General features: G+C 53.2%; 9 protein-coding genes across 9 annotated transcripts; 4 read left to right on the top strand and 5 right to left on the bottom strand.

Moving 5' to 3' along the window:
• Nucleotides 1–78: 78 nt before the first annotated feature.
• NCS54_00861000 (Hypothetical protein) lies at nucleotides 79–2,327 on the bottom strand (the record flags this gene model as incomplete). Its single annotated transcript, XM_053153990.1, has 3 exons — nucleotides 79–1,144; nucleotides 1,208–1,424; nucleotides 1,478–2,327. 3 exons carry the CDS (start codon nucleotides 2,325–2,327, stop codon nucleotides 79–81), a joined length of 2,133 nt encoding a protein of 710 aa, XP_053009965.1.
• A 400-nt stretch (nucleotides 2,328–2,727) lies between these two features.
• On the top strand, nucleotides 2,728–4,377 carry NCS54_00860900 (Hypothetical protein; the record flags this gene model as incomplete). The annotated part of the gene is made up of 2 exons (XM_053153989.1): nucleotides 2,728–2,976; nucleotides 3,046–4,377. 2 exons carry the CDS (start codon nucleotides 2,728–2,730, stop codon nucleotides 4,375–4,377), a joined length of 1,581 nt encoding a protein of 526 aa, XP_053009964.1.
• A 566-nt stretch (nucleotides 4,378–4,943) lies between these two features.
• NCS54_00860800 (Alpha-L-rhamnosidase) lies at nucleotides 4,944–7,724 on the top strand (the record flags this gene model as incomplete). The annotated part of the gene is made up of 2 exons (XM_053153988.1): nucleotides 4,944–6,764; nucleotides 6,819–7,724. 2 exons carry the CDS (start codon nucleotides 4,944–4,946, stop codon nucleotides 7,722–7,724), a joined length of 2,727 nt encoding a protein of 908 aa, XP_053009963.1.
• Nucleotides 7,725–8,380: 656 nt separating this feature from the next.
• Nucleotides 8,381–10,209, top strand: NCS54_00860700 (MFS domain-containing protein; the record flags this gene model as incomplete). The annotated part of the gene is made up of 4 exons (XM_053153987.1): nucleotides 8,381–8,622; nucleotides 8,689–9,719; nucleotides 9,780–10,032; nucleotides 10,095–10,209. The coding sequence occupies 4 exons, from the start codon at nucleotides 8,381–8,383 to the stop codon at nucleotides 10,207–10,209; spliced, it is 1,641 nt and encodes a 546-aa protein (XP_053009962.1).
• Nucleotides 10,210–11,690: 1,481 nt separating this feature from the next.
• NCS54_00860600 (MFS domain-containing protein) lies at nucleotides 11,691–13,731 on the bottom strand (the record flags this gene model as incomplete). The annotated part of the gene is made up of 4 exons (XM_053153986.1): nucleotides 11,691–12,814; nucleotides 12,872–12,962; nucleotides 13,029–13,331; nucleotides 13,396–13,731. The coding sequence occupies 4 exons, from the start codon at nucleotides 13,729–13,731 to the stop codon at nucleotides 11,691–11,693; spliced, it is 1,854 nt and encodes a 617-aa protein (XP_053009961.1).
• A 1,759-nt stretch (nucleotides 13,732–15,490) lies between these two features.
• Nucleotides 15,491–17,625, bottom strand: NCS54_00860500 (Amine oxidase; the record flags this gene model as incomplete). The annotated part of the gene is made up of 3 exons (XM_053153985.1): nucleotides 15,491–15,873; nucleotides 15,921–17,289; nucleotides 17,335–17,625. The coding sequence occupies 3 exons, from the start codon at nucleotides 17,623–17,625 to the stop codon at nucleotides 15,491–15,493; spliced, it is 2,043 nt and encodes a 680-aa protein (XP_053009960.1).
• Nucleotides 17,626–18,266: 641 nt separating this feature from the next.
• On the bottom strand, nucleotides 18,267–19,385 carry NCS54_00860400 (Hypothetical protein; the record flags this gene model as incomplete). Its single annotated transcript, XM_053153984.1, has 1 exon — nucleotides 18,267–19,385. The coding sequence occupies one exon, from the start codon at nucleotides 19,383–19,385 to the stop codon at nucleotides 18,267–18,269; it is 1,119 nt and encodes a 372-aa protein (XP_053009959.1).
• A 532-nt stretch (nucleotides 19,386–19,917) lies between these two features.
• On the bottom strand, nucleotides 19,918–23,884 carry NCS54_00860300 (Calcium-transporting ATPase; the record flags this gene model as incomplete). Its single annotated transcript, XM_053153983.1, has 2 exons — nucleotides 19,918–22,475; nucleotides 22,522–23,884. The coding sequence occupies 2 exons, from the start codon at nucleotides 23,882–23,884 to the stop codon at nucleotides 19,918–19,920; spliced, it is 3,921 nt and encodes a 1,306-aa protein (XP_053009958.1).
• Nucleotides 23,885–25,033: 1,149 nt separating this feature from the next.
• NCS54_00860200 (N-acetyltransferase domain-containing protein) lies at nucleotides 25,034–25,620 on the top strand (the record flags this gene model as incomplete). Its single annotated transcript, XM_053153982.1, has 2 exons — nucleotides 25,034–25,073; nucleotides 25,130–25,620. 2 exons carry the CDS (start codon nucleotides 25,034–25,036, stop codon nucleotides 25,618–25,620), a joined length of 531 nt encoding a protein of 176 aa, XP_053009957.1.
• Between the last annotated feature and the right edge of the window lie 637 nt (nucleotides 25,621–26,257).

Genomic DNA, 26,257 nt, shown 5'->3' with positions numbered 1-26,257 from the left:
AACTTGTACGTGAGATAAGACTTGGCCCGAGGGCGGATAGCTAGTATAAAAGTTGGCTCCACTGATTATCGTGCATCCTCAAAACCTCAATTGAATGTAATCTCCGTCTCCAGTTTCATTCGCATCCCCAAATCTCAGCCGGGGTCGATCCTTCCATCGCTCCAGCAAGGACTTGCCCGAAAGTCGCCGTCCACCATTCGCTTCGTGAGAAATAGCAAAGACACTGGTCGTCAGGGTGATTTCGGCGCCGGTGGACAAGTTAGATACCGAGTGTTGAATGATAGGGCAGAGTGTACGCGGTGCCGTCAGATTGGTGTTGGCCTCGGGTTTGATGACTGAGACAGTGGTCGAGCTCTGGCTGTGAGCCAGCTCGTGTGTCGTGACGCCAGAGGCTCCTGCTCCAGAGAATATCACAGCAGCTTCGCCCTGTTCGCATACGCCCTCTGCTGTTCCTAGCTGTGCTGCTGAGCCTAGTTGGTCCAGCGTAACTGTGGGAAGCAGCTTCGTGTCAGCCCGTCGACGCCCTGCGATGGCAAAACCTCCCTCTAGGGTGTGCAGGGTCTTGAGGGGTTGGTTGACTTTAATCCGATGCACTCTCAAATGCCAGTCTGGCCATCGGTCGGAAGGCGGGACTAAAGTGGTGGTGACAGTCGCTTGACGGTCAGCCCACGGATACCATGTCGCCGATGCCACCGTCAGCTCCTCAGTCTTAACCCCCCTGACTTGTGCGATACTGATAACAGCGTCCGTACAGGTTTTCTTGGTCGCCCATGTTTCGGTTCCGTCTCTGCTGAGGATGAGTGAGTTGTCTGGGGCAAGCTGGCCGGCCACGATGTTGCCCACGGCCAGGGACAGAGTGAAGGCTGAAGAGTATGCGAACTTGCAAAACTTGGCTGTCGCGTTCTTGAAAGGCCTAGTGAGATACTGTGACGGGTTCAGGAGAAAATGGTGATTCCCCAACTGATGATTGCAAATGATCTGTCGCGGCGCCGGGAGATACAGGACGCCAGAGGACGGCTTGGGGTATGGGCTCTCAGCTTCAGCCCAAAAGGGCTTATCAGCCGTGAGCGCGACAACAACGAAAGATTTTAGAGCCCAGTAGACGGACTGCGGTGAGTTGTAGTCCTCGCTGACGAACATGTTTCTAGACGGCATGTCTAATAAGTTGCTTGCCAGTCTCGGGATTGGGGGAAAGCTCAAGACTCACGGATATAGCCATCCGATGTTGATTGTGCCGTCTGACGAGAAGATGTCCTCTGAACGGTCTCGCCACCATCGCAAGTGCCTCAAGAGATGGCCTTTGACGGCGCCGGGCTTGTCAAGGGGCGCAGGGAGATTGTCAACTTCGGCCATGGCTAAAGCGGCAAAGAATGCAGCACAGGCAAATCGATACGTCAAAGACCGGCCGAAAGGGATTGCAGCACCTCAAGACAAGTCAGTACCAAGGACTGGAGAGCCGATGCTGTTTCAAGCTCACCGCTTTCGTCAAAGTATCTCCAAAATTCACTCCCAAAATCTCTGGCCTGTTGCCGATACCTTTCGGCACGTGCTGGGTCAAGGTCAGACGCAAACTTGACGTAAAGCAGCTGACTGAACTGGATTGCAAAGCTTCCAGAGTAATAGTCAGCCTGACGAGACCAGAAGTTCTGATTTCGCTTGCCCGTCTCTTCAAAAACACGCGCGTCTGTGGCAAACACGTCGTCTGGGTCGGGCCAGATGCCATCGCTTGACCAGCCATCCTGCAAATACATCATGTCGAGCGTCTTGAGGTCATGGTCCATCTGCGCCTGGAGCTCTCGTGGATCAGCGCCACAGACCTTGATCAGAGCGATACTCGACATGACACGGAACCAGAGCCAGTTGGAGGTGTGGATGTCCTTTCCCTGAAGGCCTCGCAGCCAATTGGATACATTTGTCTTTGTTCTTTCAGCGAATTGATCCCACAATGCCTCCCGCGGTGCTACAAGAAGTCCAAAGGCAACCATCTCGGCCTCCACCATCCTCTGATCCTTGTCAGATATTTCACCCCAGTACTCGGCATGCTGGGGATCTGTGCCGGCCACAAAGCCCTGGATCCAAGGCTGTAGGAGATGGTCGGCTGGCTCCTTGGCATGGAGTAGAGCCGCGACAACAAACAGGGGCCGTGCGAAGCCCTCCAGCTGGGCCGCCGTCTCGTCGAAGTGCGTGCCAATCGTCACAGGTATGCGGACTCGTGCGCACGCGGGAGAAAAGTAGGGCAGTAACGGCGCGATCAGCGCTCTGCTGGCACGAACGACGTCTTCCCGGGTTGTAAGCGGGTTGTCAGAGAAGCCCGGAAGCGGAGGCATGGCTGAGTCTGCTTTGGTTCTGGTTGGGCTGGCGGTTGAAGGTCGCGGTATTCTTGCTGCTTTGAGAGGGCTCCAAAAGACTGGCTCGAAGAGTTCAAAACTGAAGCAAGAGGCAACTCGCTTAGAGGATGAGCTGTGTTGTGTGTCAAGGGTGAAATGCCCGCCCTCCGCTAGCTCAACCGGATCTCCGCTCCGGGATCAATCGTCCGACGGCCGGAGCGACAACCTTGCCGATCGACACTGGCCAGCAGCTGCATCGGAAACCGGACGATCGCCTGACCCAGCCCGGAATTCGACGCATCGGCCAGTAGAGGGATCCTACGAAAACAAACATGGCCATATGAATACGGCCACCTACAACAAGTACCTTGTTGGCAAGTCCGGATTTCTAAGCTCAACCATGACAGCTTCGACCACCACCATGGCTCGAAACGCAATCAATGTCATTAGTAACGGCGTTGTTCCAGTGACCAAGACGGACACGAATGGGAGCTTTCATCGCCAAACCGCGTCCCGGACGATTGATTCCACAACCGCACCTTCAGCTCAAGACTGGAGTGGCTGGTGGGCAATCCTGTCGAGAGAGCTGTACTCTGAGAATATCACAGCAAAGATCATTCAAGTTGCGGAGAAATGTTTAGAAAATAATGTGAGGATTCCTTTTTTTCGCTTATTCTTCAACACGGAGCATCTTGAGTCCAGGCTGACCAGGCAAAAGAACCCTCCGACGCTCTATCCCGAGCTTGTACGCCAGTCCGGGGAAGATGAGGGTAAATACAGCCATCGACCCGTGGACTTCTGGACATGTGGCTTTTTCCCCGGTAGCATCTACGCGCTCCTCGAGAGGGCCACCCGATATCCCCAGAGCATGCGCCTCAGCGACTCACGGCTTCTGCTGAGCCAGGTTCGCGACAGGCTCGAGGTCCTGGGCAGGCAGTGGTCAGAACCCCTTCACCGTATGGCCCACCGGACCGACACCCATGACTTGGGCTTTATGATTCTGCCTCACATGCGGGTTCGCTGGGAACTCCTTCACGACAGGGTAGCGCTTGAGAGCATTCGAACTGCTGCCGTCAGTCTGTACTCCCGCTTTGACGCACGTGTCGGCGCCATCCGCTCTTGGGATTCCCTCACCTGGCAGAGAGGTGTCAATATCAGAGACAAGAAGGACAACTTCCTTGTGATTATAGACTCTCTCTGCAATCTCGAGCTTCTCTTCTATGCGGCTGAGCACACGGGATATGGCTACCTGGCTGAGGCGGCCACTGCCCATGCGAAGACGCTGCTCAGGACCCATCTCCGGAAAGAACCCACTCGCAAAAGAGACGGCTACGACGGCATGTTATACAGCACCCGTCATGTGATCAACTTCTCACCTGCCACTGGGGACGTCAAAGAGATTCATACCGCCCAGGGATATACTCCGGAATCTACATGGTCCCGCGGCCAGGCTTGGGCTATTCTCGGTTACACCCAGACCTACGCACGGATCGGAAACGACATCTTCCTCGATGCCGCATGTGGCCTTGCCGAGTACTTCCTGTCGAGATTGGAGGATGCACCGGCCTGTGTTGAGATCCTTCGATCAGACGGAGATACCTCTAGACCTATAAAGGCTGGTAGATACGTTCCGCGGTGGGATTTCGATGCTCCCATTGAGGATACAAATGCTCCACTGCGGGATGCTTCGGCCGGCATCGTGGCTGCTTACGGCATGCTCCTACTGGCACAGACTTTGATGTCGCTCGGTCGCCAGGAGCAAGCGAAACGTTACCTGGGCAGCGCATTGAGGATAGTCGAAGACACTCTGAACCTCTCCATGTCACGAGAACGAGTACGCCTCGAGTCTCATCCAAACGGTGGTGTGACCGCGACTGCTTGCGAGCCCCTGCAGAAACATTTTGACTGCATCCTGAGGAACTCGACTGTGACCTGGAACGAGCACAGCTTGAGCGCCAGTGCTGACCACGGGCTTGTGTATGCTGATTATTACTTGATCGAGTTTGGGAACAAGCTGTTGCAACTGGGGCTGTGCTCACCTTTGAGATAGCGGAGTGTATGCAAATTTCGAATTCCTAGTATGCAAAGATTTGATTTTAGATGGGGGATATGAATCATAAAAGACCATTACAATACCAAGTTTCTTATGTTGTGACTAAATGCGCTGTTGAAGCTTTCAGTCCTCTCCAGTAGCGTCGAGGAGGCTCTGAAAGCGGCGCGTATCTCTGAATTGGGCTATTATTAACCTCAACAAAGTAGATGATCCTGCCGCCTGAATTTCCGTATTGCCTAAATAGGCTGAAGCTCCTTTAGCTCTCTGTCTTCGGGCACTGTCAACACCTCCCGTAGTACGCAAGGCTGTGGCTGATTCCCCTGAGACCCCAAATCTGTGGATTGCCGCCTTCAACTACAACCTAGGCTAGGCTCTAAGCCCGGGCTCGGACGAATTACCGCAGCGATACTTGACCCGGCGGATACGGTATGCCCGTGATCCCATTATCCGTAGTCTAACTCCACACCTGTCAAGATGGGAACCTCATCTTTAAGATTGATTCCCTTTGGGTTAGACCCTCAGGTCAATGCTGCCTATCGTTCCATTTTCACCCTCAACTCATCATGGCCGCTGTGATTGACGTACAGTTCGAACACTATCGTGTGCCAAATACCTTGGGTGTACACGAAACAAGTCCCCGTCTCAGTTGGAAGATTCAACACGGTGATGCCGCTTTCAAACAGACAGGGTTCGAAGCGGAATTGACCGTATATAGCCCGGACTCGCAAGTTCTGAGATCTCCAACCGTCAAATGCCGCTCGCCATGCTCTCATCTGCTGCCATGGCCATTTGACGAGCTTTTACAGTCACGGCAGCTAATCTCTGTCCGCGTTCGGGTCTGGGATGATACTGGATATCAAAGCCCCTGGAGCGAAGCGGCTGAACTCGAGACTGGGCTTCTCGAGCGCTCCAACTGGGTATGCGAGCGCATCGCCGCTCCCTGGGCTTCAAGCAGAAGGGACCCCGCCCCTGAACAGCTGTTTCGCAAGCAGTTCAGACTCGAAAATTCCACAGCTCGTGGATCCCTTGCCAAGGCTCGCCTTTACATTACAGCACAGGGAGTCTATGAAGCGGAGATCAACGGTACTCGTGTCGGTGACTATTTTCTCGCTCCGGGTTGGACATCATATGCCGGGAGGATCCAGTACCAGACATATGACGTTACCTCTCTTCTGAACCATGGCGGAGACAACTGCATTGGCGTGCGTGTGGCCGAAGGATGGTTTTCTGGCCGGATTGGATTCAGAGGCGGTCACCGTCATATCTGGGGCCTGAATACTGCGCTCGTAGCTCAGCTGGAGGTCACCTATGGCGATGGTTCAGTCACGGTTGTACCGACGGATGACTCCTGGGAGGTCATCGAGGGTCCCATCAGACTCGCCGAGATATACGACGGCGAAAAGTATGATGCCACCCTAGAGGTACCGTTCTGGTCATCACCTTCACAGAAGTATCGAACAGGCGCCGGGTGGGAGAAAGCGGTCCGGCTTCTTGCTCTCCCAGCATCCACCCAACTTGTGGCCGGCTTCGGTGAGCCGGTTCGTCGAACAGAGACTATGAAGCCAGTCAAGAAAATGATCACTCAAAGCGGCAAGACTGTCCTCGACTTTGGTCAGAATCTTGTGGGATATCTGCGCGTGAAAGATATCAGAGGCCCTCGGGGTCACACAATTACATTGCGACACGCCGAAGTCCTGGAGAATGGGGAGCTCGGGACTCGGCCGCTCCGATTCTGCCAAGCTCTCGACAAATACACCCTCAAAGGATCCAACCACGGCAGGCCAGAAGAGTATGAACCAAGATTCACCTTTCACGGGTTCAGGTACGCCCAGATTGAAGGATGGATTGGCAACCTGGATTTGGCCTCGAACTCGATCGAGGCTGTGGTCTGCCGGACGGACATGATGCCGGTCGGGCAGTTCTCCTCTTCAAGCGCCCTGCTTAACCAGTTGTACAGCAATGTGGTCTGGGGCATGAAGGGCAACTTCCTTTCAGTGCCGACAGACTGTCCACAGAGAGATGAGAGGCTGGGCTGGACTGGCGATCTCGCCTTGTTCGCCCCAACGGCCTGTCTGATCTATGATTGCTTTGGCATGGTTAGGAATTGGTTGATTGATGTCGAGTTTGATCAACAGGTCTTGGGCGGGGTGCCCCCGATGGTCAGCCCGAATTCGACCCTGCCGGACCCAGTCTGGTGTAGACGAATTCCTTGCGCCATCTGGCACGATGTGACTATCCTAGCACCGTGGGCACTTTACCAGGAAACTGGGGATACGGCCATCCTGTCTCAACAGTATAACAGCATGGCAACTTGGATAAAGGTCCTGCCGAGGCAAAAGTCCGGCCTGGTTCACTTATGGGACCCTGAACCGTTCCAGCTAGGAGTAAGTGTCATGCATGGTTGTCTGAACGTCTCAGCTACTGACAGGTTGCTCCAGGACTGGCTTGACCCCTCGGCGCCGCCGGATCAGCCATGGAAAAGCACAACCGATTCCAAGATGGTGTCCAACATGTTTCTCGTCCAGAGCCTCGATCTGATGGCGAGAATCTCTAGCCTGCTCGGGAAACAGTCTGAGGCGGAGCTTTATGAAGCCGACTGCCAAGCCACACGAGCCGATTTCCAGGCCGAGTTTGTAACAGCAACTGGGCGCCTTGTGTCAGACTCTCAAGCGGCCTACGCTTTAGCTATCTGTCTTGACTTACTCACGCCGTCTCAACGAGTTAGAGCCGGGGCCCGGCTGGTGGAGCTAGTGCGGAAGAATGAGTTCAAAATCAGCACAGGTTTTGCTGGCACACCGTTCATCTGCGAGGCCTTGGCAGCCACAGGTCATGTGCAAGTGGCATATGCAATGCTTCTCGAGACAAAGTGCCCCTCGTGGCTATACCCCGTTACTATGGGCGCAACTACCGTCTGGGAGAGGTGGGACAGCATGCTTCCAGATGGCTCCATTAACCCTGGAGATATGACATCTTTCAACCATTATGCCTTTGGTGCAATTGCCAAGTTCATGTATGAGAGGGTGGCAGGTCTGCAGCGGCTTGAGCCCGGGTGGACAAAGTGCCGGATTGCGCCGTCGGTCGGGGCCCAGTTCTCGAGTGCTTCTGCCACACATGTTTCTCGGCAGGGAACCATCTCATTTTCGTGGGAGACCAAGAAACTGGATCATGGTCAGGAGCAGATATGCTTGCAGGCTACAATACCGTACGGCACGCGTGCTCAGATCTCCCTTCCAAAGGACAAAGGGGAGGTGACGCACGAAGTAGGCCCCGGCAAGTGGTCCTTTCAGTCATCGTTTACGAGGGACTACGAGTGGCCAGTTCTTCCGTTGAAACCTAAGTCATGATGGGCGTCATAAACAGGGAGCCTTTAGTCTAAGCTAAGAACGTCAAGTCGATGCAAGTCTAGCACCAAAACTGTTCTAAATAGTGTCAGCGATCGAATAGTAAATAAACAAAAAGCCTTTCCCCCATTACCACCAGTCCGTGGTCAGGATTGTGATAAAGCACTGTTCTGATTCCATGCCGTGGTGAAGATGCGGTGGATGACACGCCATGACTGTAACGGATAAGTCTCCGGTCGAGATATTGTCCACTTTGTCACCTGGGCGACCCTGACCCCCAACCGGGCATCGGACGGATTCCTGCCGGTGTCATTCTTCCGCGATGGTGGAGCGAGCATATCCAGACATTGCAATGGCACCATGTTAGCTGCCAACCCCGCGTTTGGTAGATGACTTCCATCTGTTGGGTGCAGGACCCCGGTTCCATTCTGAACCCCATGGGGATAGCCTGGGGATCGCAGAGAGGAGCACGGTGCTCTCCTAGGTTGAGTGTCTTGTCACATCTGCGTATATAGAGGACGAGCTTCCCCATACCTTTGATGAATCCGCACCAACATTTCCCCAGCCCAGCCACAGGACGACGACAACCGCCCGCTCTCACCTCTCACCACCTTCTCATCGCCCAGGATCCGACGTTTCGGGCCCTTCTATCTTCTGCTATGCAGGTGCTCAAGCCAACCAGCGAGAGAGAGAAAGCGGCCAACGACATTGGCCAGGCGGAAGCTCTCGGCGACGATGTCCTCCAGCCCAAGGATGCCGTCCTCGATGCCGCGACCAAAGGCCAGGCCTTGACCGGATACGAGACTTTGACTCCGTGGGAGACGTTCAAGATATTCAAGTGGTGTACCTTTTACGCCTTTGTCGCTGCCTTTGCTGCTGGGGCAGACGGCTACCAGATCGGGTTCGTGCCCTTCCTTGAATCGTCTTCCCGATGCCTCTTGTGACTGTATCACTGATGATTGCCCAGAATGAACGCAGGTATCCTGGCCAACCCGGGGTTTGTCGAACAGTTTGCCACCAAGATCAATGCAGAAGGCAAAGCCGTCCTTGATTCCAACATCATTGCCGGCTGGGGAAGCGTCCTGCCAGCTGGCCAATTCCTCACCCAGGTTTCGCTCCCTTTCCTGGCCGCTCCCTACGGACGAAAGCTATCCCTCTACACATGCTGGACCCTCCTAGCCGCTAGCATCTTTGCCGAGTCGTTTGCTCGAAGATGGGAGCACTGGTTAGTTGCCAAGATGCTCGCCGGCATGGGCCTCGGATGCCTGCAGGTCACTCTCCCAGCGTACATCTCCGAAATCGCCCCTACGCGCATCCGAGGTATCGTCCTGATGACCTACAACCTCTGGTGGACCGTGGGTACTTTCTTTGCCTATGTAGCTATGGAGGTCATTTCCGGCTACGACAGCCACAACTGGCTGCTCCCCATCTACACGCAATGGGGCCACATTGGCCTGATGCTTGTCATCTTTCTTATACTACCCGAGTCTGCTGCATGGGCTGTCTCGGCGGGAAAGATTGAGACGGCCAGAAAGGCGCTTCGCCAACTCTACAGGGGCGTCGATAACTATAACGTCGACCAGCAGATCGAGGTTCTGGTCTTGCTGGCCGATCATGAGACCCAGGTCGCTATCGCCCAGAACCGCGAGAAGTGGTACGCCGTCTTCCGCGGTACTGATGGTTTCCGCACAATTGTTGCGTGCTGGACCATCGTCTCTCAACAGTTTACCGGTCTGGTCCTCTTCTCTACCTTTGGCGCCTACTTCTTCCAGCAGGCCGGCGTTGGCGATCCCTTCCAGATCAAGTGCATCACTCTCGGCATTAAGCTCGTGGCTGCGATAGCTGTCGTTTACTACGCTGACAGCTTTGGAAGACGCTTGATTAGTTGCTCTGGCATAACTTCAATGTGGGGAACCAGTTTCCTGGTCGGTATCCTGGGAGTTGTTCCCCGAGTTAAGGCCGTCAACTATGTCTTTATCTTGATGGCCGTTATCTGGAGTAAGTTTCTCCTCCTGGCTCTAGTTGCGTCTCGCCATGCTAACCTGGCCATCTGAACAGACATTGGGTTGACCATGACCGGTGCTACTGGATGGGGCTTCATCGGCGAGATCTCGTCTCAGAGATTGCGGCCCTACACTTCAGGAGCTGCAGCGGCGCTTAACTGCCTGGTAAATATTGCTATGAACCAGCTGGTACCGCACATGGTGAATGCGAGTGAGTGGAACTGGGGTCTAAAATCGGGCTTCTTCTATGCTGGCGTTGGTCTTCCTTTTGCCGTTGGATGTTGGTTCATCGTTCCCGAGACTGCTCGGTAAGTAAACACCTTGGCATTGCAACACGGGATACGTAAGACTCTAATAAGCTTTCCTCTAGTCGTTCCGCTGCCGAACTTGATGAACTCTTCGAGCGAAAGGTTACCCCTCGCCGATTCCATAAGACAGAGACTGCTACTCAACGTGTTGTCGCTCTTAACAATGCTGAGAACTAGTTAGGCTATTGAGGTATTGGCAGATCAGGGTTGGAATTTGTGTTCTTTATTTCAGGTTGACTGTGGTCGTTATATTTTATGAATAGGTAGCTTACGGGAACAATCTCAACCTTGGGTTAGTTTACGTTGGTTTCAAGAACGTCAGCATCCATTAACACTGGATGCCTTATTACTAGGAATAACTCCAATCTGTCCAATTTCTAGCCGCTACGCCCATGACTAAAGAATGAACATAATCGTGGTAGAAGCCTGCCTTTTTGGCATCGTAGGGGTAACACCCGGTACAGTTCCTGCAAGCGAATTTCCTGGTGATTTCTGAGTTTAAGCCCCTGAATAATATTTCAGAAATGGTTCGAGTACAGCGGGAGAGTCGACTGGACAAAGATTGCCACCTACTTTGAGGAGATGGATGCCTACTTGAAGGAACGAGATGATCGATGTAGTCGAATACAAGCCATTTCCCGCTCTTACTTCAAGCCTCCACAGTCATTGATCTCCGTATTCAACGCCTTCCAAGTATGCTCCTCTTTCCAAGCGGACCGCCTTAAGCCGAGACGACAGAGGATGATAAACTATTGCTAGAAACTGTGTCGGGTTTTCTTGCTGTCCAAATATATCTCCATCGGTCGTCAGTGATTAACTTAACAGCCGCAGGTGTACTATACGATTGCCTATCACGGAGAGAAGCCAGGGTGCTAGCGCAGCTCAGGACCGGTATGACCAGATTGAATGGATATCTCTTCCGGATCAAAGTAGCAGCGTCGCAGCAATGCGCATGTAGACAAGCGACAGAGACTGTCGAGCGCTTTCTCTTCCAATGCAAAACATGGACAGCGCACCGAACCGAAATGCTGCAGTGCACCGAGACACAAAGAGGAAATCTCTCATTCTACCTGGGAGGGAAGTCACCGACAGATAACGCGAAATAGGCGCCAAATATGCAAGCAGACCACGCAACTATACGATTTGCAATAGCCACAGGTCGACTCGACACACAATATTGATGCTAGATTGCAAATTTTCACCTACTTATTCTTACTAACCCACTCACAGCCTACATCAAACACCCTGTGTCATGAAAGCGGACATCGCTTCAGCCGCCGTAGATAGGACACTGAACACTTGAGTAGCCTTCAAGCTAGTTCGTTGGCAACGCTACTAAACCACGGGAAAACGCAGAGCGTAACGGAGCAGAAAGGAAAGCAAAATTAAGGAACTAACGCAGTACGGGCTTCGGGAGACGGATTACAATCCGGACGATGCAAGATATGGTATAGTATGGGCTTAAGGAACTGCGGTCATAATTTGGGCAGTGTGTGGCACAGCATGGGTTGGGGGAGACAAGGACGAAAAGTAGGCAACGTACGTATGCATTAGTGCTTTCGGCCAAAATAAGCCGCTGGGCGTAATAAATTGTATTGTATTGTATAGATAGATTGATAGTCGTGAACCCAATCGTACATATCCCAAGTTGTCAACATCTAGTCACGCCTGTCTCCTGTTTCGGTGTCTCCGTCATTAATAACCCCTTCTGCTGTCTCGGGTCTGGCTGGCGCCTTTCCGATAATCTCCATCCCCCTAAATACAATCACAACGAGAGCCAATGCCATACAGGCAATGACGAAGCTTACCCACCCCGCGGCGCGCAAGCCCTTCAGCGACGGAGCATCCCACTCCTCTACAGGTCCAGCGTCTATGACATCAACACCTCGGTCCTTGGCCATGACGGAAGTCTGCACCGCCGTCGCAATAGCAAGGGCGATCGCGCGACCAAACATGCCTGAGGCATTGATTAGTGCCCCGCCAACGGCTTGGTCCTCGGCTGAGAGGGAGTGCGATGTGAAGAGCGTGAAACAAGGCCATGCGGTATCGGCACCGATGACGGAGAGGACCATGGCAGGGAGGCCCCAAGCAAAATAAGACGTCGTGGGCGGGATCGGAACAGCGTAGAGAAGCGCGGCGATGGAGACGCAAAGGTGTCCGATTACGAGGATGAAAAATGTCGGAACGCGGTCGAGGAGGCGGGCTACAATAAATGCGATGATGATGCCGCCAACACCGGTGGGTATGAAGCGAAGCATAGTTTGGAACGGGGAGAGACCCTGGTAGTCTTGGAAGTAGTATGTTGCGTAGATCATGTAGTTGTTGAAGGCACCGGAGAAGAGACCCATGATGATCATGACGGAGGTGAAGTGCAGGTTGAAGATAGAGACCTTAACTAATGGGGAGCGAGTCATCTTCTTCTCGAGGTAACGCTGCCAGAAGAAGAAGGCAATAATGGTGAGGAGAGACACGACGATAAGGACGGGAATCCAGAGGGTTCCCCAGCCGACGACGTTACCTTCTATCAGCGCAAACATAAGAGCAAGCAAGCCGCATGTGATTAGGATAGCACCGATCCAGTCGATAGCTGCCGTCTTGGCCCGATGGCTTTCGTGAGCAGGACGGAGAGGCGGAGGAGACGGAGGGATGCAGAAGATGCCAGCGACAGAGATCATACCGGCTATGATGGCGAGGGTGCGAAAGACCCATTTCCAACTGGCCCATTGAGCGATGAGACCGGAGAGAAGAGTGCCAAAGACGCTGCCGAGGGGTGCTCCAGCGGCTGGTGGGCGTGTCAGATATACGGGTCTGTGTGGTGATGAGGCTTCACATGACTTACCGTAGGCGCTAAATGCATAGTTTTTGGCCTTTCCAGAAGGAAATGTCGTGCCCAGGATGCCAAGAGCGGTTGGAACATTCGCAGCAGCTCCCTATAAGCATTTAATTGTCAGCGACTCTCCAATTTCAACTTGGGAACCTCGTCGAAGGAAACGTACAAGTCCATGCAAGCCTCGGAACAAGTCAAAGGCAATCTCGGTAGGGATAAAGGCGTTGGCGGCACAGCAGATGGTGACCCAGGTTGAGCCCAAGATAAAGATGAGCCTCTTGCCGTAGATGTCGGCGATGCGGCCCCAGAGGAGGAGGAAGCAGCCAAAGGTTGGAAGGTAGGAGGATACGATCCATTGCTGGCGTGAGTTGGGGATGTCAAGGGCTTTGCCAATGGAAGGGAGAATGATGACGACGCTTTGGCCGGAGAGTGTCTGGGAGAAGTAATGTTTGAATGAAGTTGTATCCATGAGCTGTTTGGAGGAGATGTGAAGATATGAAGAAGGTAACGTGGGTAGAGACTCGGGTAATACTCACATTGAGGAATGAGGCACCCGTGACAGTTGCAACAAGAGCAATACACCTCACCTTGGATAACCTCAGCTCGTCCTTGGGATCAGTTGAATCGGCGTCATCGTCATTACTATTATTGTTATTTCCATTCTCAGACAGATTGTTGGAGTCGGCATTGAAGTTCTGAGCCGGCGGTGACTTTTCCGAGACTGTATGATCGTGGCTGTTGGAAGCTATTTGCGTGATGCTGTCGTCCCGGCGGGCCCTAGAGACGGAAGCCGATAGAGAATCCGCAAGAGCGGCAGCTTCAGTCGCAGAACCGACTTTGTGGTCTAGTTTCATTTGGTTTTCGCCCGTCATCATTGCTATCTTGTGCTGAGGATCAATCCAGGGCGTTAGAAGAAGCAATGGGTCACCTACACCCGTCATCTCCGTATACTCTCGATTCCTCTACAAGGGCAGAATAAAGAAGAGGAATAAGACTCCTTTCACTTTTGGTAAAAAAGGTATGTGAGATGTCCATGCTTCAAAGTAGATCGTGAGGAATAAGAGAGAGGGAGGATGCATACGTCGTCAGTTCTTATGCCAATTCATTACCCAAATGTCACAATCAACACCCCCAATTGATGACTCAGAAAACTGAAGTAGGAAAATACGGAGTGAGAGGGATTGTAGAAAATCACGAAGCAAAACGGGGTACCTGTCTTGTGGGTGAGAATATCGAGATTGGTGGGCAGGGTTTAATCCATGCAACTAATCAATCAATGTAAGGAGGGAGAGCAATAGACGAGGAATGGCGGAAGCACACCGCTATTTGACTTGATCCTGTTCGATCTGTCTACCTTCCTAGACAAATTTCGGCATCAACAAGAGAAAAAGACAAGGTTCGGAAATGGGCAAAGTCGTTCCGTTCCAAAGAGGGGAAACAAAAGCGGGAGGCTAAGAGACTAAGGGATGAGGGGGTTATGTACCTTGTAACTAGATCAGTGGTTTTGACCAGAGATAGTCGCTTGCTTGTCAACTCCCGCGTCTTGTTTCCGACATCGCACTCAGTCATAATATCTGCCTCCTACCGCCTATACTCCCTCTCTTCCTCTCAACTATTACTATCATCCTACGTATATGAATTTCTTTACTGCCCAAAAACCATGGTGGTCAAATAGCAGTCCCATTTCCTCCCCTCTTGAACTAATCTTTAACTCTCCTAGTCAGTACTCATTCGCCATTCCACTCGGAAGCCCCAGGCTTTACGCCACTAGGGACTACCCGGCAATTCTGGCGATGACTCTGGCCAGCCTGGGCTCGGCTCCACTGGGTGTGTTGTCCCTCTCCTCCTCCGGCCTCTCCACACGGTCCGACCGAGAGGCCCGCGAGCTCCACTACCATGGGCATTTGACGATTGGCCATAAAGAGCACAGTTTACAGCCTTCAAGGCCTATACGCTGAGATTCATCTCATCATCCCAATACACTTTCTCCATCTATACCTCTGCTAAACCGGCTTTCTCTTCATCTCAATCTAGCCACCTTCCGCATTCAATAGCTCACTATGATGCGGAATAGGTCCTGAAGCTGTTGGATGTACGGGTGATGGGCTTTGAGGTGCAGGTGCTGCAGGGTATTCGTAGGCGGGTCGCCAGGTTGTCTGGCCCAAAATGGTGGGGGACAGATCTTCAAAGGCGGAGATGAAATGAAAGGCCGCAGGGTAAGCGCGAGGTCAAAGGGCCAAGGGAGGAGGCTCCTATTTTGTGGTAAACACGGCGATGGCCTTGAGGGTGAATGACAGCCATCGCCAGGGCACGTGTATGATCACGTGCCACCCGAGATACCCTCCCATCAGGGCTTCAACAACGCCAGGCTTTGGGGCCTGCGCGACAAGTATGGGATCTCTTGTTTCCAAGAATGCTAAATGTGATCAATCGCAAACATATTCTAGAGAAAAAAAACGTCACCATTGGTAGTCGGCAGAGCACAAGAGGCCCAAGTGATCACAAGGCGAGCAGGCTTCGTCAAATGTTATTTCGAAACGAGGGGCAAGCATATGCAGAACAATCAAGCACTCTATTGCTATTCATCAATGCCATGGTATATATACACTAAATACACATCCAAATCCACGCTTACAGCCTAGCAGAAGCATTTCCACCCGAGCAGCAGCTCTTGCCACCAAAAGCAAGCTGGCTAACCTTGTCGGTCTGATCCAGGGCGCCCTTGTTCTCGGCCACCTGGGTGGGGGTGATGGAGTAGCTGGGCGGCACGTCCATGCAGGGGTTGTTGGTGAAGAAGTTGCGAGGCCGCAGGAGCAGCGTCATGGGCTCGACGGGCATGATAGGGAAGTCCTCGGGGGCGGGGATGTGTGTCACGCCGAACGTGTGCCAGAGGACGATGTCGGTGTTTTCGGTAGACTCGTTGTTGTTGGCCATCCATTCGGGGAGACCCATTGAGGGCTCGCCAGAGGTCTGGGGGACGTGGCGACCAGCAGGCCAGAGCTCATCATCACGGTCTAGATAGGTCAGTATGTGTATGTCAGGATGGTGAAGGGCAACTTACAAGGAGTGACGTGCACGGCGTGGCGGGCAAAGCCAGCACGCTTCCACACCAAGCTACCAGGCTTAGGCAGCAGACCAGGAACCTCTCTGCTCACAAGCTTGTAAGAGACAGGCTTCTTGCTGTAGGGGTGAAGCTTGGACTCGTTGACCATCTCCCATGTGCGGCTCGTAGCGCCGTTGTAGTCAGTCTTGGCCTCGCCGCTGGTGCGAAGCTTGGTCTTCTTGGCGTAGAAAGCATTACCGTAGAAGTTCTCGGGGCTGCCAACGGGAGCATCGCTGGGGACTGTGTCGACCATGTTGACGGTGTTGTTTGTTCCGTCAATCATGGGGTTGATGCGGAGACAGAAGAGATGCTGATGGTTGTGCGCGTTGACCTGGGGGTACACCTCAGTACCCCAAGGGCCAGCATCCTCACCAGGGTTGAGAGAGTAGGTGTTGAGGATACCAGTGAGCTTGATCTCAGGCTGGATGGTTCCGTCCTGATGGAAGACCCATTGGCAAGCATACTCGTAGTTGGCGGCAGTAAAGATCTGCTGCACGATGAGCTTGCGGGCACGGGTGACGGTGACGGAGTCATCTCTGAAGTCGGTGTGCTTGAAGAGAATACCGTTATCCTCCTCGTGAATGCAGATGGCGTTCTTGATAGTGCGGATAGAACCATCGCGGGTAGCAAAGTCAGCATCGAGATAGTGAATGACACCCTTGCAGTCACAGCCAAGAGCAAGAGAGTTGGTAAGGTAACCAGCACCGTATTCACCGAGATCAAAGGCGTGCTTCCGCTGGTGAGGATGCTCGGGGTTGCCATAAGGCACAACCATCTCAGAGAGCGAGAGACGGTAGAAGACGGGACGCTCAATGCCCTTGTCGTTGAAGGTGATGTGGTTGAGGACAATACCCTCCTTGTAGTTGAAGCCAATGTGGAACTTCCAGTTCTGCCACGATAGCACACGGCCGTTCATGGTGAAAGAAACACCCTCGGGCTGGGTAATGTTGATGGGCTTGATGTCCTTTCGGTATCCGCCAGCAGCCTCGATAGCACGAGGAATGTAGTCGATGGGCTTCTGCTTGCTGAGAGGACGTCGGACCTTGGGGATGTCGATGTGGATGATGGCCTTCTTGGCGCCGTCGAAAATGGGGCAGAAGTCGAGGGGATACTGGTACTGGAAGGTATCCGGGTCGGGACGATAGTACATGAGGGCCTGCTGGAGACGAACAGAGTTGCCGAAGCGCTCATCGTAGCCAATAGTCCAAGGATCGCAGTAGACCTTGTGCATGTCGGACGCGGGGATGCCAGAGATCTCGCATTGCTTGATGACCTCGGGGTCCTTTCGCATGATGGTCTCGACCTGGTTGAGCTCCTCGGGGGTGATCTAGTTATGTTAGACAAGGCTGTTGAAGAGTGCGATGGCACTTACAATAGGCTGAAGACCATCCAGCTTCTCCCACTTGGTCACCTTCTTGGCCTTGAGGTCAACAAGACCATCATAGACCTTGCCGTCAGGAAGGATGACGACAACATCAGCAATTCGGGCAGGACGGTTGCTGTCGGAAGGATGCTCGAGCCATCGGAGCATCTCAGCCTTGCGAGGCTCGTGCAGAGAGACGACGTTGAAGTAACATGGTCCGGAATGGTACTTCTTGACGATGTCGACGGAAGTCGAGATCTCATTGGCAGAGAGAGGATCGAAAGGGTGAGGGAGTACCATGGCTGCTGTTGTCTGAGCTGTGATGATGTGTCTGGGCAAGATCAACAAAGAAGCAGACACATGGCTCCTTGATATACTTTTCAGCCATGCCTCCTCACGAGCAGGTCAAACCTCAAGTGATGCCTTGTCTGGGAACCCATAACGTCGATACCGACTCTTTTTTCCTTATCGGGCTTATCTGGTCAGGAACTTGGGAAGCAAACATTACGGCAACAGGACAAGGTCAGAGAGACAGACGGCACTTGTCGTGTGGCTACCTGATGGGGACTAGCCTGCGGGGGATGCTGCTTGATCGCGGGGTATGAGCCGCACGGATAGATAAACCGAATTGGTCTCTAGCGGGTTGATAAGGGTTGGAGGCTGAGGAAGTGTGTGGTGATGGGGCGAAGGCTGGATAGTGGCGGTTGAGCCCCCGCTGCCATGCATCTCGTGACGGACAAGATAGCCGCTTCCCATTGATCAATTGATTCGTGTCTGACCCTCCAAGGGGCCAATCGAGGGTCATGTGGTGGCGGGGCCGAGCATCTGGGACTCTCATGAATTTGTTCAAAAGAGGCATCGATACCCTTTAGCTCACCAGGTCGCGTAACACGAGTCGATTGACTGTATCAGTGAAAGTGGCAATTGATGACTGACTCTGCTCATCTTGTAATTATCTGCGATGGCCCCGGTTCTGTTATCCATACCACGTCTCCCTCCTCTGACGGAGGTCGCCTCCTCGTCCCGTCGCTGTTGAACGGACTGTCCTTCTCCTCTACTTCTTCGACGGCAGAATTCCTCGGCTGCAAGGAAGAGCTCGGCTTCGTCCCCAGCAGCTCCGTCGGGTATGACTTCCGAAACCCCCAGCGCAGCCAGAGCTTGACTCTGGTCCCGAGACTGAACGTCTTCCATCGGATCCGGAGCTCAGATTGATCGCTATCTCGTCTTGCGGGCGCATACCTCACAAACAAGAGCAGAAGCGGCAAAATGAGGATCCAGCAGATTGTGCCCACCCTCAGAGCTCCCCTCCCCACCATCATCCTCCGAAACCAGAACCACGACTCGACGAAGCCGAGAAGGAACAGACTCGGAAAGACGGCGGCGAGAGCAATAGCCCACGGTTTGACTGAAGACTTCTCGTTCAGCCAGTCATTGACGGGGTCATCACGACTCGTCCCGGGCTCGAGATTGCCCCAGTACGAGTCATCCGTCGCCGTCGGGTTACGGCAGTCGGCCAGGTAATACGTGGCGAGCCAATCAGACGACGCGTCTGCGGCATTTATCCGCACGGCGCCGTCAGAGAGGTACGCCGTGACCTGGGTGTAAACGGCTCCGTTGTCGTGTGTGCCCGTTCTACTGGCGAGGCTGGTTGGAGAGAACTGAGAGCGGACTTCGGAGGGAATCATGATTCTCGTTCTGGTCGAGACTGTGAATGGCGTAGGGCAGGATGCAGGCGCGGTGTAGACGATGCCTTGGTAGTAGTACGTGAAGGAGCCGTCTAGGTTGGTTCCGCTCGTCGTGAGCTGGATGTCTGTCGAGGCGAATTCCCCAGGTTCAAAGTATCGCATGACAATCTCGAGGCCATTGTAGCTTCTCGTAGACGTCGTCACCGAGATGACTTCACCAGTCGGCGCGACGACAGGTCTGAGCGGCAAGGTCGAGGTCCTAGTAAAGGCCTCATCCGTGGTCTTTGAGATGACATAGTTGGACGTGACGGTGAATTGAGCGACTGCAGTCGTCGCCAGCCACAGAGCGACACATACTCTGATTGAGACGTCCATTCTCATTAACGATGTTCAGTGGGAAACGAGGGCGTCTCATGTATGAAAACCTTCTTAAAGGACAACGTTCCGCGTTTAATTCCGCGATCGGCAACTGAGAGGATCCGCCAAGGCCAAGGCATTCAGCTATTTGTTTGCGTTTCATGACAATTCCGCCTTGCGAATTTAAAGATGCACGTCCATGTTTGTCGGGCGAGCACTGAAAACATAGCCACCCTTGGCATGTGGTGTTGAGTGAATGTGTTGGTGTAGGGTAAAGCCGTGATGGTGAGATGATGAGAATGTTTCACCATATAAAGGGACAGGTCATGATGTCTTCATATTTTATTCAGCTTAGCACATCGTACATACTAATGGTTATTTCCTTTTTTACGCCTATTACCTTGACGTGTTTTTCGTAGCTTGCACAAGACGATCTAATTCCACTCCATCTAACAACTCCAAGCCTTCCCGCACCAAGGAAAATGCTACATATGCCAACAAAAAGTAAACACAAACTGATCGAAATCGAACATCGCACTCTATTATCGTACTAAGGATTCTCGCTCCTTTCATTTACACTCTGACCAGAAGGCCCAAGACCACCAACGCTAGCCGCCACGATACCAGGCATGCCCACGACAGACATCATGGGCGAAATAGGTGGTCTGTTGGAAGATCGCGAAGATCCTCTCCTGCTCCTGACCTTGCTCCTAGAGCGAGACTCGGAACGATGACGATGGAGAAGCATCAGCTCACGAGACTTGGCCATGGCATCGCTGAACGCAGCCATGCGCCCACCGCGGACCTTCTTCAAGAACTCGAGATCATCGCGGATACCAAACAGCGCGTCACCCAGGTCGTAGTCTTCTGGGTTTGTAGGGGTCTCGTCGCCATCCTCAGGCGACTTCTTCTTCCTCCGCAGACGAAGCCACTTGGGCCACAGCTTGACCAAAACATCCACGATAGCCTGGAACCAACGATCGGGGAAGAGACGGATGAGCACACCAATAGGAATCGAAAAGAAGCCCAGGACGACAGAGATGGCCCACTGAATGCCATTGAGGCGGACCACCACAAAGGCTTCGCCTCCAACGTATATGATGATGAGCTGGCCGCCAACCATTATGGACATCATGAGCATGAAGAGGTGGTTGCGGTGCAGGCCCTCAAAGATGTTGAGACGGTTGTCGATGCGTCTGCTGTTGACGAGCTTGAAGATTTGCATAAACACAAAGACGTTGAAGATGAGGGTTCGCAATTCCTTCTCGGGGTAGCCGAGGAAATCGGGGCCTGCGAACCAGAGGACGAAGCACACGATGAGCTGGTAGATGGACTGGCCGATGATCATCTTCCACATGGTGATGGTGATGAGAGGCGCAGTACGGGGTTCAGGCTCGCGGTGGAGGAGACTTCCGGTAGGGGGATCCGTAGCGAGGGCGAGAGCGGCAAAGGTGTCCATGATGAGGTTGACCCAGAGAAGCTGGACGGCGTTGAGGACCGACGTCTCTTCGTCGTCCGAGACGGCGGAAATAAAGGTGATGAAGACGGCAGTAATGTTGACCGTGAGCTGGAACTGAAGGAACTTCTTGACAGAGTCGTTGATGGCACGTCCCCAAGCGAGGGCCTTGACGATGGAGGAGAAGTTGTCGTCCATGAGGATAATGTCTGAAGCTTCCTTTGCGACTTCAGTTCCGGTGATACCCATCGAGAAACCAACGTCGGCGGCCTTGAGAGCTGGGGCATCGTTTGTACCGTCACCAGTAACAGCAACAATCTGACCCTGAGCTCTGAGAGCCTTGACGAGAATACGCTTATCCTCAGGACTAGAACGAGCCAGGATGTGAAGGCCCTTGACGACCTGTGCGCGTTCTCGCTCATCGAGCTTACGGAACTCGGAACCTTCCATGACGGCGTTCTTCTCCTTGACGTTTTCCTCGGTAAGGATACCACATTCGCGGCCGATAGCTCGGGCAGTCTCGACGTTGTCACCAGTGACCATCTTGACGGAGACCGAAGCGGTGGCGCAATCTTGAACAGCTTCGGGGACACCCTTTCGAACAGGATCCTGGATTCCGACGACACCTATCCATGTCAGGTTGTTGACAAGATCCGTCAGGTCAATCTCCTTGGAATCCTCTTCCTCGTTACCCAAGCTTGGGCTCAAGCTCAGAACAGGCGGCCACGACTCAAAGTCGCGGTACGCAAGAGCCAGAGTTCGCAGAGAGTTGGTAGCATACGCAAAGATCATGTCCCGAATCTCCTCCTTGTGGGAGTCTGAGAGCGTTTCCGTGCTAGGGGCCTTTGTAGGATCACCAAGAATCGTGGTGCACTGAGCAAGGACAATCTCGGAAGCACCCTTGATGAAGAGACGGTACTTGGGCTTATCCTTGGTCTGGCCGGGGACTTCGACAACGGCTCCCATGCACTTGCGCTGCGAGTTGAAAGGGAAGAGGCGCGTCACGGGATGGTTGGATCGTTCGATGGCCAGGGGACCAAGACCGAGGCATCGACGAGCCCAGTCGAGCAAGGCAGTCTCAGTCTTTGTTCCTACAAAGCCCTGCTTACCATTCTCCTCGGACTCGAAAGCTGTAGTGTTGACAGTAATGGCCGTCTTGAGAAAGGTCTGATACTCGGGGTCGAGCTTGGATGAAAGCTGGTTGAGAGAGATCAAGTCTGTGCCTTGAGCCTCGTCCTTCTTTGCGCCCGAGCCGTTGTCTTGCTCAAAGTTGGATTCGCCGAATACCAGTTGACCTTTCTTACCCAGAGAACCAGCAACAACCGTCATGACGTTCTCAGTAAGGGTACCAGTCTTGTCGGAGCAAATGACAGTGGCATTCCCCATAGTCTCGCAAGACTGCAGATGTCGTACCAGGTTGTTCTCCTTGGTCATCTTCTTGGTGGCGAAAGCAAGAGATAGCGTCACGGCGAGAGGAAGTCCTTCGGGGACCGCAACGACGATGATGGTGATGGAGGTGATCAGGATTCGGAGAAAGCTCTGGCCCTTTTGCTCGCCGGTGTCGTCGTTATTGGGAAGTCGGACCAAAAACTCGATGAGAAGGACAAAGAATAGAAGCAGACCAGCGGCACTTCCCAGCTTTGCAATGTAACCTGCAACAGTTAGCGATGTATTCAACACCTAGCCATATCAACTTACCAGCCAGAAGATTCAGCTTAGCCTGCAATGGAGTCAATCCCGGGTCGTCGCGCAGAGACATCATAGTCTTTCCATGGCTAGACTGCTGTCCAACCGCCGTAACCAGAAACGTTCCAACTCCGTCAAGAACCTTGGCGCCCGAGATGATGAAGGGATCAAGCTTCTTAAGCTTGGGCGAATCCTCGTGCAAGAGAGCGTGAAGAACAGCATCCGCAGGAACCTTCTTGATGAGATCCGATTCACCAGTGGCTGAAGACTCGTCGCAGCTGAGATTGTGTCCACCGATGAATACACCGTCCACGGGAATAACATCACCGGGCTCGAGGAGCATGACATCTCCTACCAGGACATCGTGGATCGAGATGGACATGGGTTTGCCCGATCGCGTCACCTTGACGAGACGATCCTCCTTCTTCTGGTTCAGCTTACGAAACTGCCGTTCCTTTTGCCAATCGTTAAGAGCACCAACAACGACGACAATCGTGATGGCGACAATGATGGCGACGCCTTCCACCCATTCGATCTTGGCGCCTTCATGATGAGTAACTCCAAATGTCTGGTACAGACCCAGGGCGAGCGATACGACGGCAGCGACGCTCAGAAGAATAAGGACGCGATCCTGCAGCGCGATCCAGGCAAGTTCAAGCAGCGACTTGGACTTTGGCTCCGGTAATCGGTTAGGCCCGTAGACTCTTGTTCTGTCGACAAACTTATCCTTCCCATGCGAGTCTGGCTGACTAGGCTGTGTGTCGCTATGTTTAGGCGCCTTGGGGGAGTAATCTGACGGGCTGGTCGCTGCAGTCGCGTCCTCAAAGGACACCGAGTCCGAGAGCTTCCCCTCGTCAAGACTCAGGCCCGCGCGACTATCTGTTCGCAGGCCCTTTTCGAGGCCGGGGAGTCCGCCGAGCGCCGCAAAGGCCGACAGGTTCTTGGGGTTGATGAGCTTGGAGAGGTGGCCTGGGGAAAAGGCAAAAGGGTTGTTTTCGACATTGTAGAGGTGTTCCTCGCCCGGGTCGGCCTTGAGGATCTCGTTGATGTCGCCCTTTTGAGCTTGTCGAAAGACGTGGATGTCGCGATCATGGTCAGACCCGACTTTCGTGGTAGGCGAGGAGGACCACGATTCGGACCTCGACTTGGACGGGGGCACGGCCAGGGTGTTTGCGTCGTCGAGGGGAGAAGAGATTACAGAGGCTGGATTGCCTATTCGTGAGGAGAGTGTGTCAGTATTGATTGACGAGAGTCCCGCGGGCGATCGCACTGGAGCATTACCGGCATCATCGTTTCCAGCGTCAATTGCAGCAGTGTCTACCGTGATGGTGGGCGCGCGAGGGCGCCCTGCCGGCTGGGGAGCGCTGGAGTCCATGTGAGCATCTGGCGGGTGAATGAACCTTTCAGGTCATGGAGTATGGCAGTGTCTGTCTGTGAAAGATGAGATGGGAGAAAAGAGGAGAGAAGAGTAGATCAGTGAGAGAGAGAGAGAGAGCCTGGGGGATAGCAGGAAGACCAGCACCTTGTAAATTGCACATTCACACGTCACAACTCCGATGATCAAATCACACCACGAGCCTGGTCTGATGAGAAAACAAGAGAAACGAGAAAAAAAGTGCAGAAAAACACAGCCACAGCCACGTCCTACTCAAGCGCAATGCCAAGTTCTCGGCGCTCGACGTGATTGGCGTCTCATGGGGACTCAATCAATTCTTGGTTTCTGGGAGAGCAGATCACGGCGTGGACCGTGAGGGGTGGTCCAATATCTTGGCAAAAGGTCTCTTCTCTTACCTGCTCTACCAGGCGAGTTGTGCAAAAGTGCTGATTTCCTTGGGACCTATGGATACTCACGGTCATGGCTAGAGCCTAACTGAGGCATATAACGCGATGTCCCCACGGGTAAGCACCGCATCTGTAAGGTTCTCTCAACTGTTGTTAATGACGTCTGCACTGTCAAAGCAATCACTACATCTCAAATGGCACGTTCCAGTGGCAACAAACAGAATATCCTTGGTCATTCGCCCTGATGTGGCCATTCGCCGATGTGGCCATACCGCCAAGACCAATCACTCCAGCGACCTTGGCCAAGACCCAGCAGAGACGATGTCAAGCCCGTGGGTCCCGCCACTTCTTTTAAGCTTATTATGTCTCCTCAGGCGCTAGATGCAAGTACCTAACAGGTTGCCCTCTAATTCATCTTGTCTCTGGGTCGCACATGACGGCCTGATACGTGACACGAGACGGAGCGGAGCTTTGGGCAATCACAATCTCTTTTCTCTGTTTCTCTTTCCCATTTGGACGACCTGCTGAGACACAACACTCGTGCTTTCTCGTCTCCTCACGCTAACTCAGCACAGCCTCCCTTGGTATGTCGGTGACGCGGCGTGATTAGCTCCAGGTCCCACAATGTGCAGCTTTCTACCCAAGTGTCAGTTGCAGGGCGCCAGTGACATTCAACGTTTCGTATTGGTAGAACGGACCACCCAATTTGTTACCCGTTATTCATCATCTGTAATTTCACATCATGTCGAGCAACCTGATTATCCGACCCGCAACACGCCAAGGTACAGTAGAAGTCATCAAAACTTCCGACACGCCAATAACTCATGTAATTCCCAAGATGTCCCGATTATCCTCGGCATGATGCGTGCAACTGCCGCTGAGCAGTGTGCCTCCTCCAGCGTGAAAGCAACCGAGCAGGACCTCCTCGACAACATCGACTTTGGAGACTCAGACACCTCCAATCCCTGTGGCCGCTTCACTAAGATCATCCTTGCCGTGGCACCAGAGGGTATCGCCGGCATGGCAACCTACTTCCTCACGTTTGCAGCCTGGCTTGGCCGATCAGGAGTATGCCTGGAAGATCTCTACGTGGCCCCAGAGTACCGCCGCAGGGGCTACGCGCGGGATCTCATCCAGGCCATCGCAAAGGAGGCCAATGAGCTGGGGTGCTCTCGGATGGAGTGGCAGTGCTACAAGGATAACCACCGAGCTCTGCAGTTCTATCAGAGCCTCGGGGCAAAGGTCATGGATCCGATAGCCTACCTCCGTCTTGACAAGGAGGACATGGAGAAGCTGGCAGAGGAAAAGACAGCTTCCTTCCTGAACTAGCTCTAGTGGCTGTCGTCCCCTGCCATTTATTAATTAAGCTTATTTCCCACATCTTGATGCTGCACATCACGGCCCATGTCTATGGCGTGACGTCATTGGCCATGTTCAAACAGCATGTTTACATCCATGGCAAGGACCACCACGGACAATGCAAAACGCCGAAGGCGGAAGAACAAGTCCATAAAACAAGCTTTGATCTGACGTGTTTATGAGGCGGAGCAGAGGCTGTGTTTTTTCAAGGGGCAAAATTACTGGATGAGGAAACCCGTGCGACGGATGGACAAGTCCGGGAGTTGCGGAAAGGGGCAGGTCAGCGACTCGACTCAAGTGCGATAAAACTTGAGGTTTACAAAAGGTTTTTGTGTTAGTGTGAGGCAGTGCTCGATGTTTTACGTGAGTATTGAGTTTTGATTCCATCACAGGACGTTCAAATCCCTCATGGTAAAGTTTATAAGCCTGTGCCGGATGTCCGCGATGGACGTCATCATCTTGTGATTGTAATAAAACTCTTCATTCCACGAGACGGCATAGCCACTCGGCAAACTCATAGAAAGTATCCATCAGCTTATCGGTCTCACTATAGCTGGTGTCTGATACCCTAGAGGCTGTCTAAGTGTGACATGAAGTCGAGCAAATT

Source organism: Fusarium falciforme, chromosome 6, assembly GCF_026873545.1.
Source record: "Fusarium falciforme chromosome 6, complete sequence".
Taxonomy (NCBI): Eukaryota; Fungi; Ascomycota; class Sordariomycetes; order Hypocreales; family Nectriaceae; genus Fusarium; species Fusarium falciforme.
The sequence above is the reverse complement of the archived record's forward strand: the minus strand, read 5'-3'. Positions and strand labels throughout refer to the sequence as shown.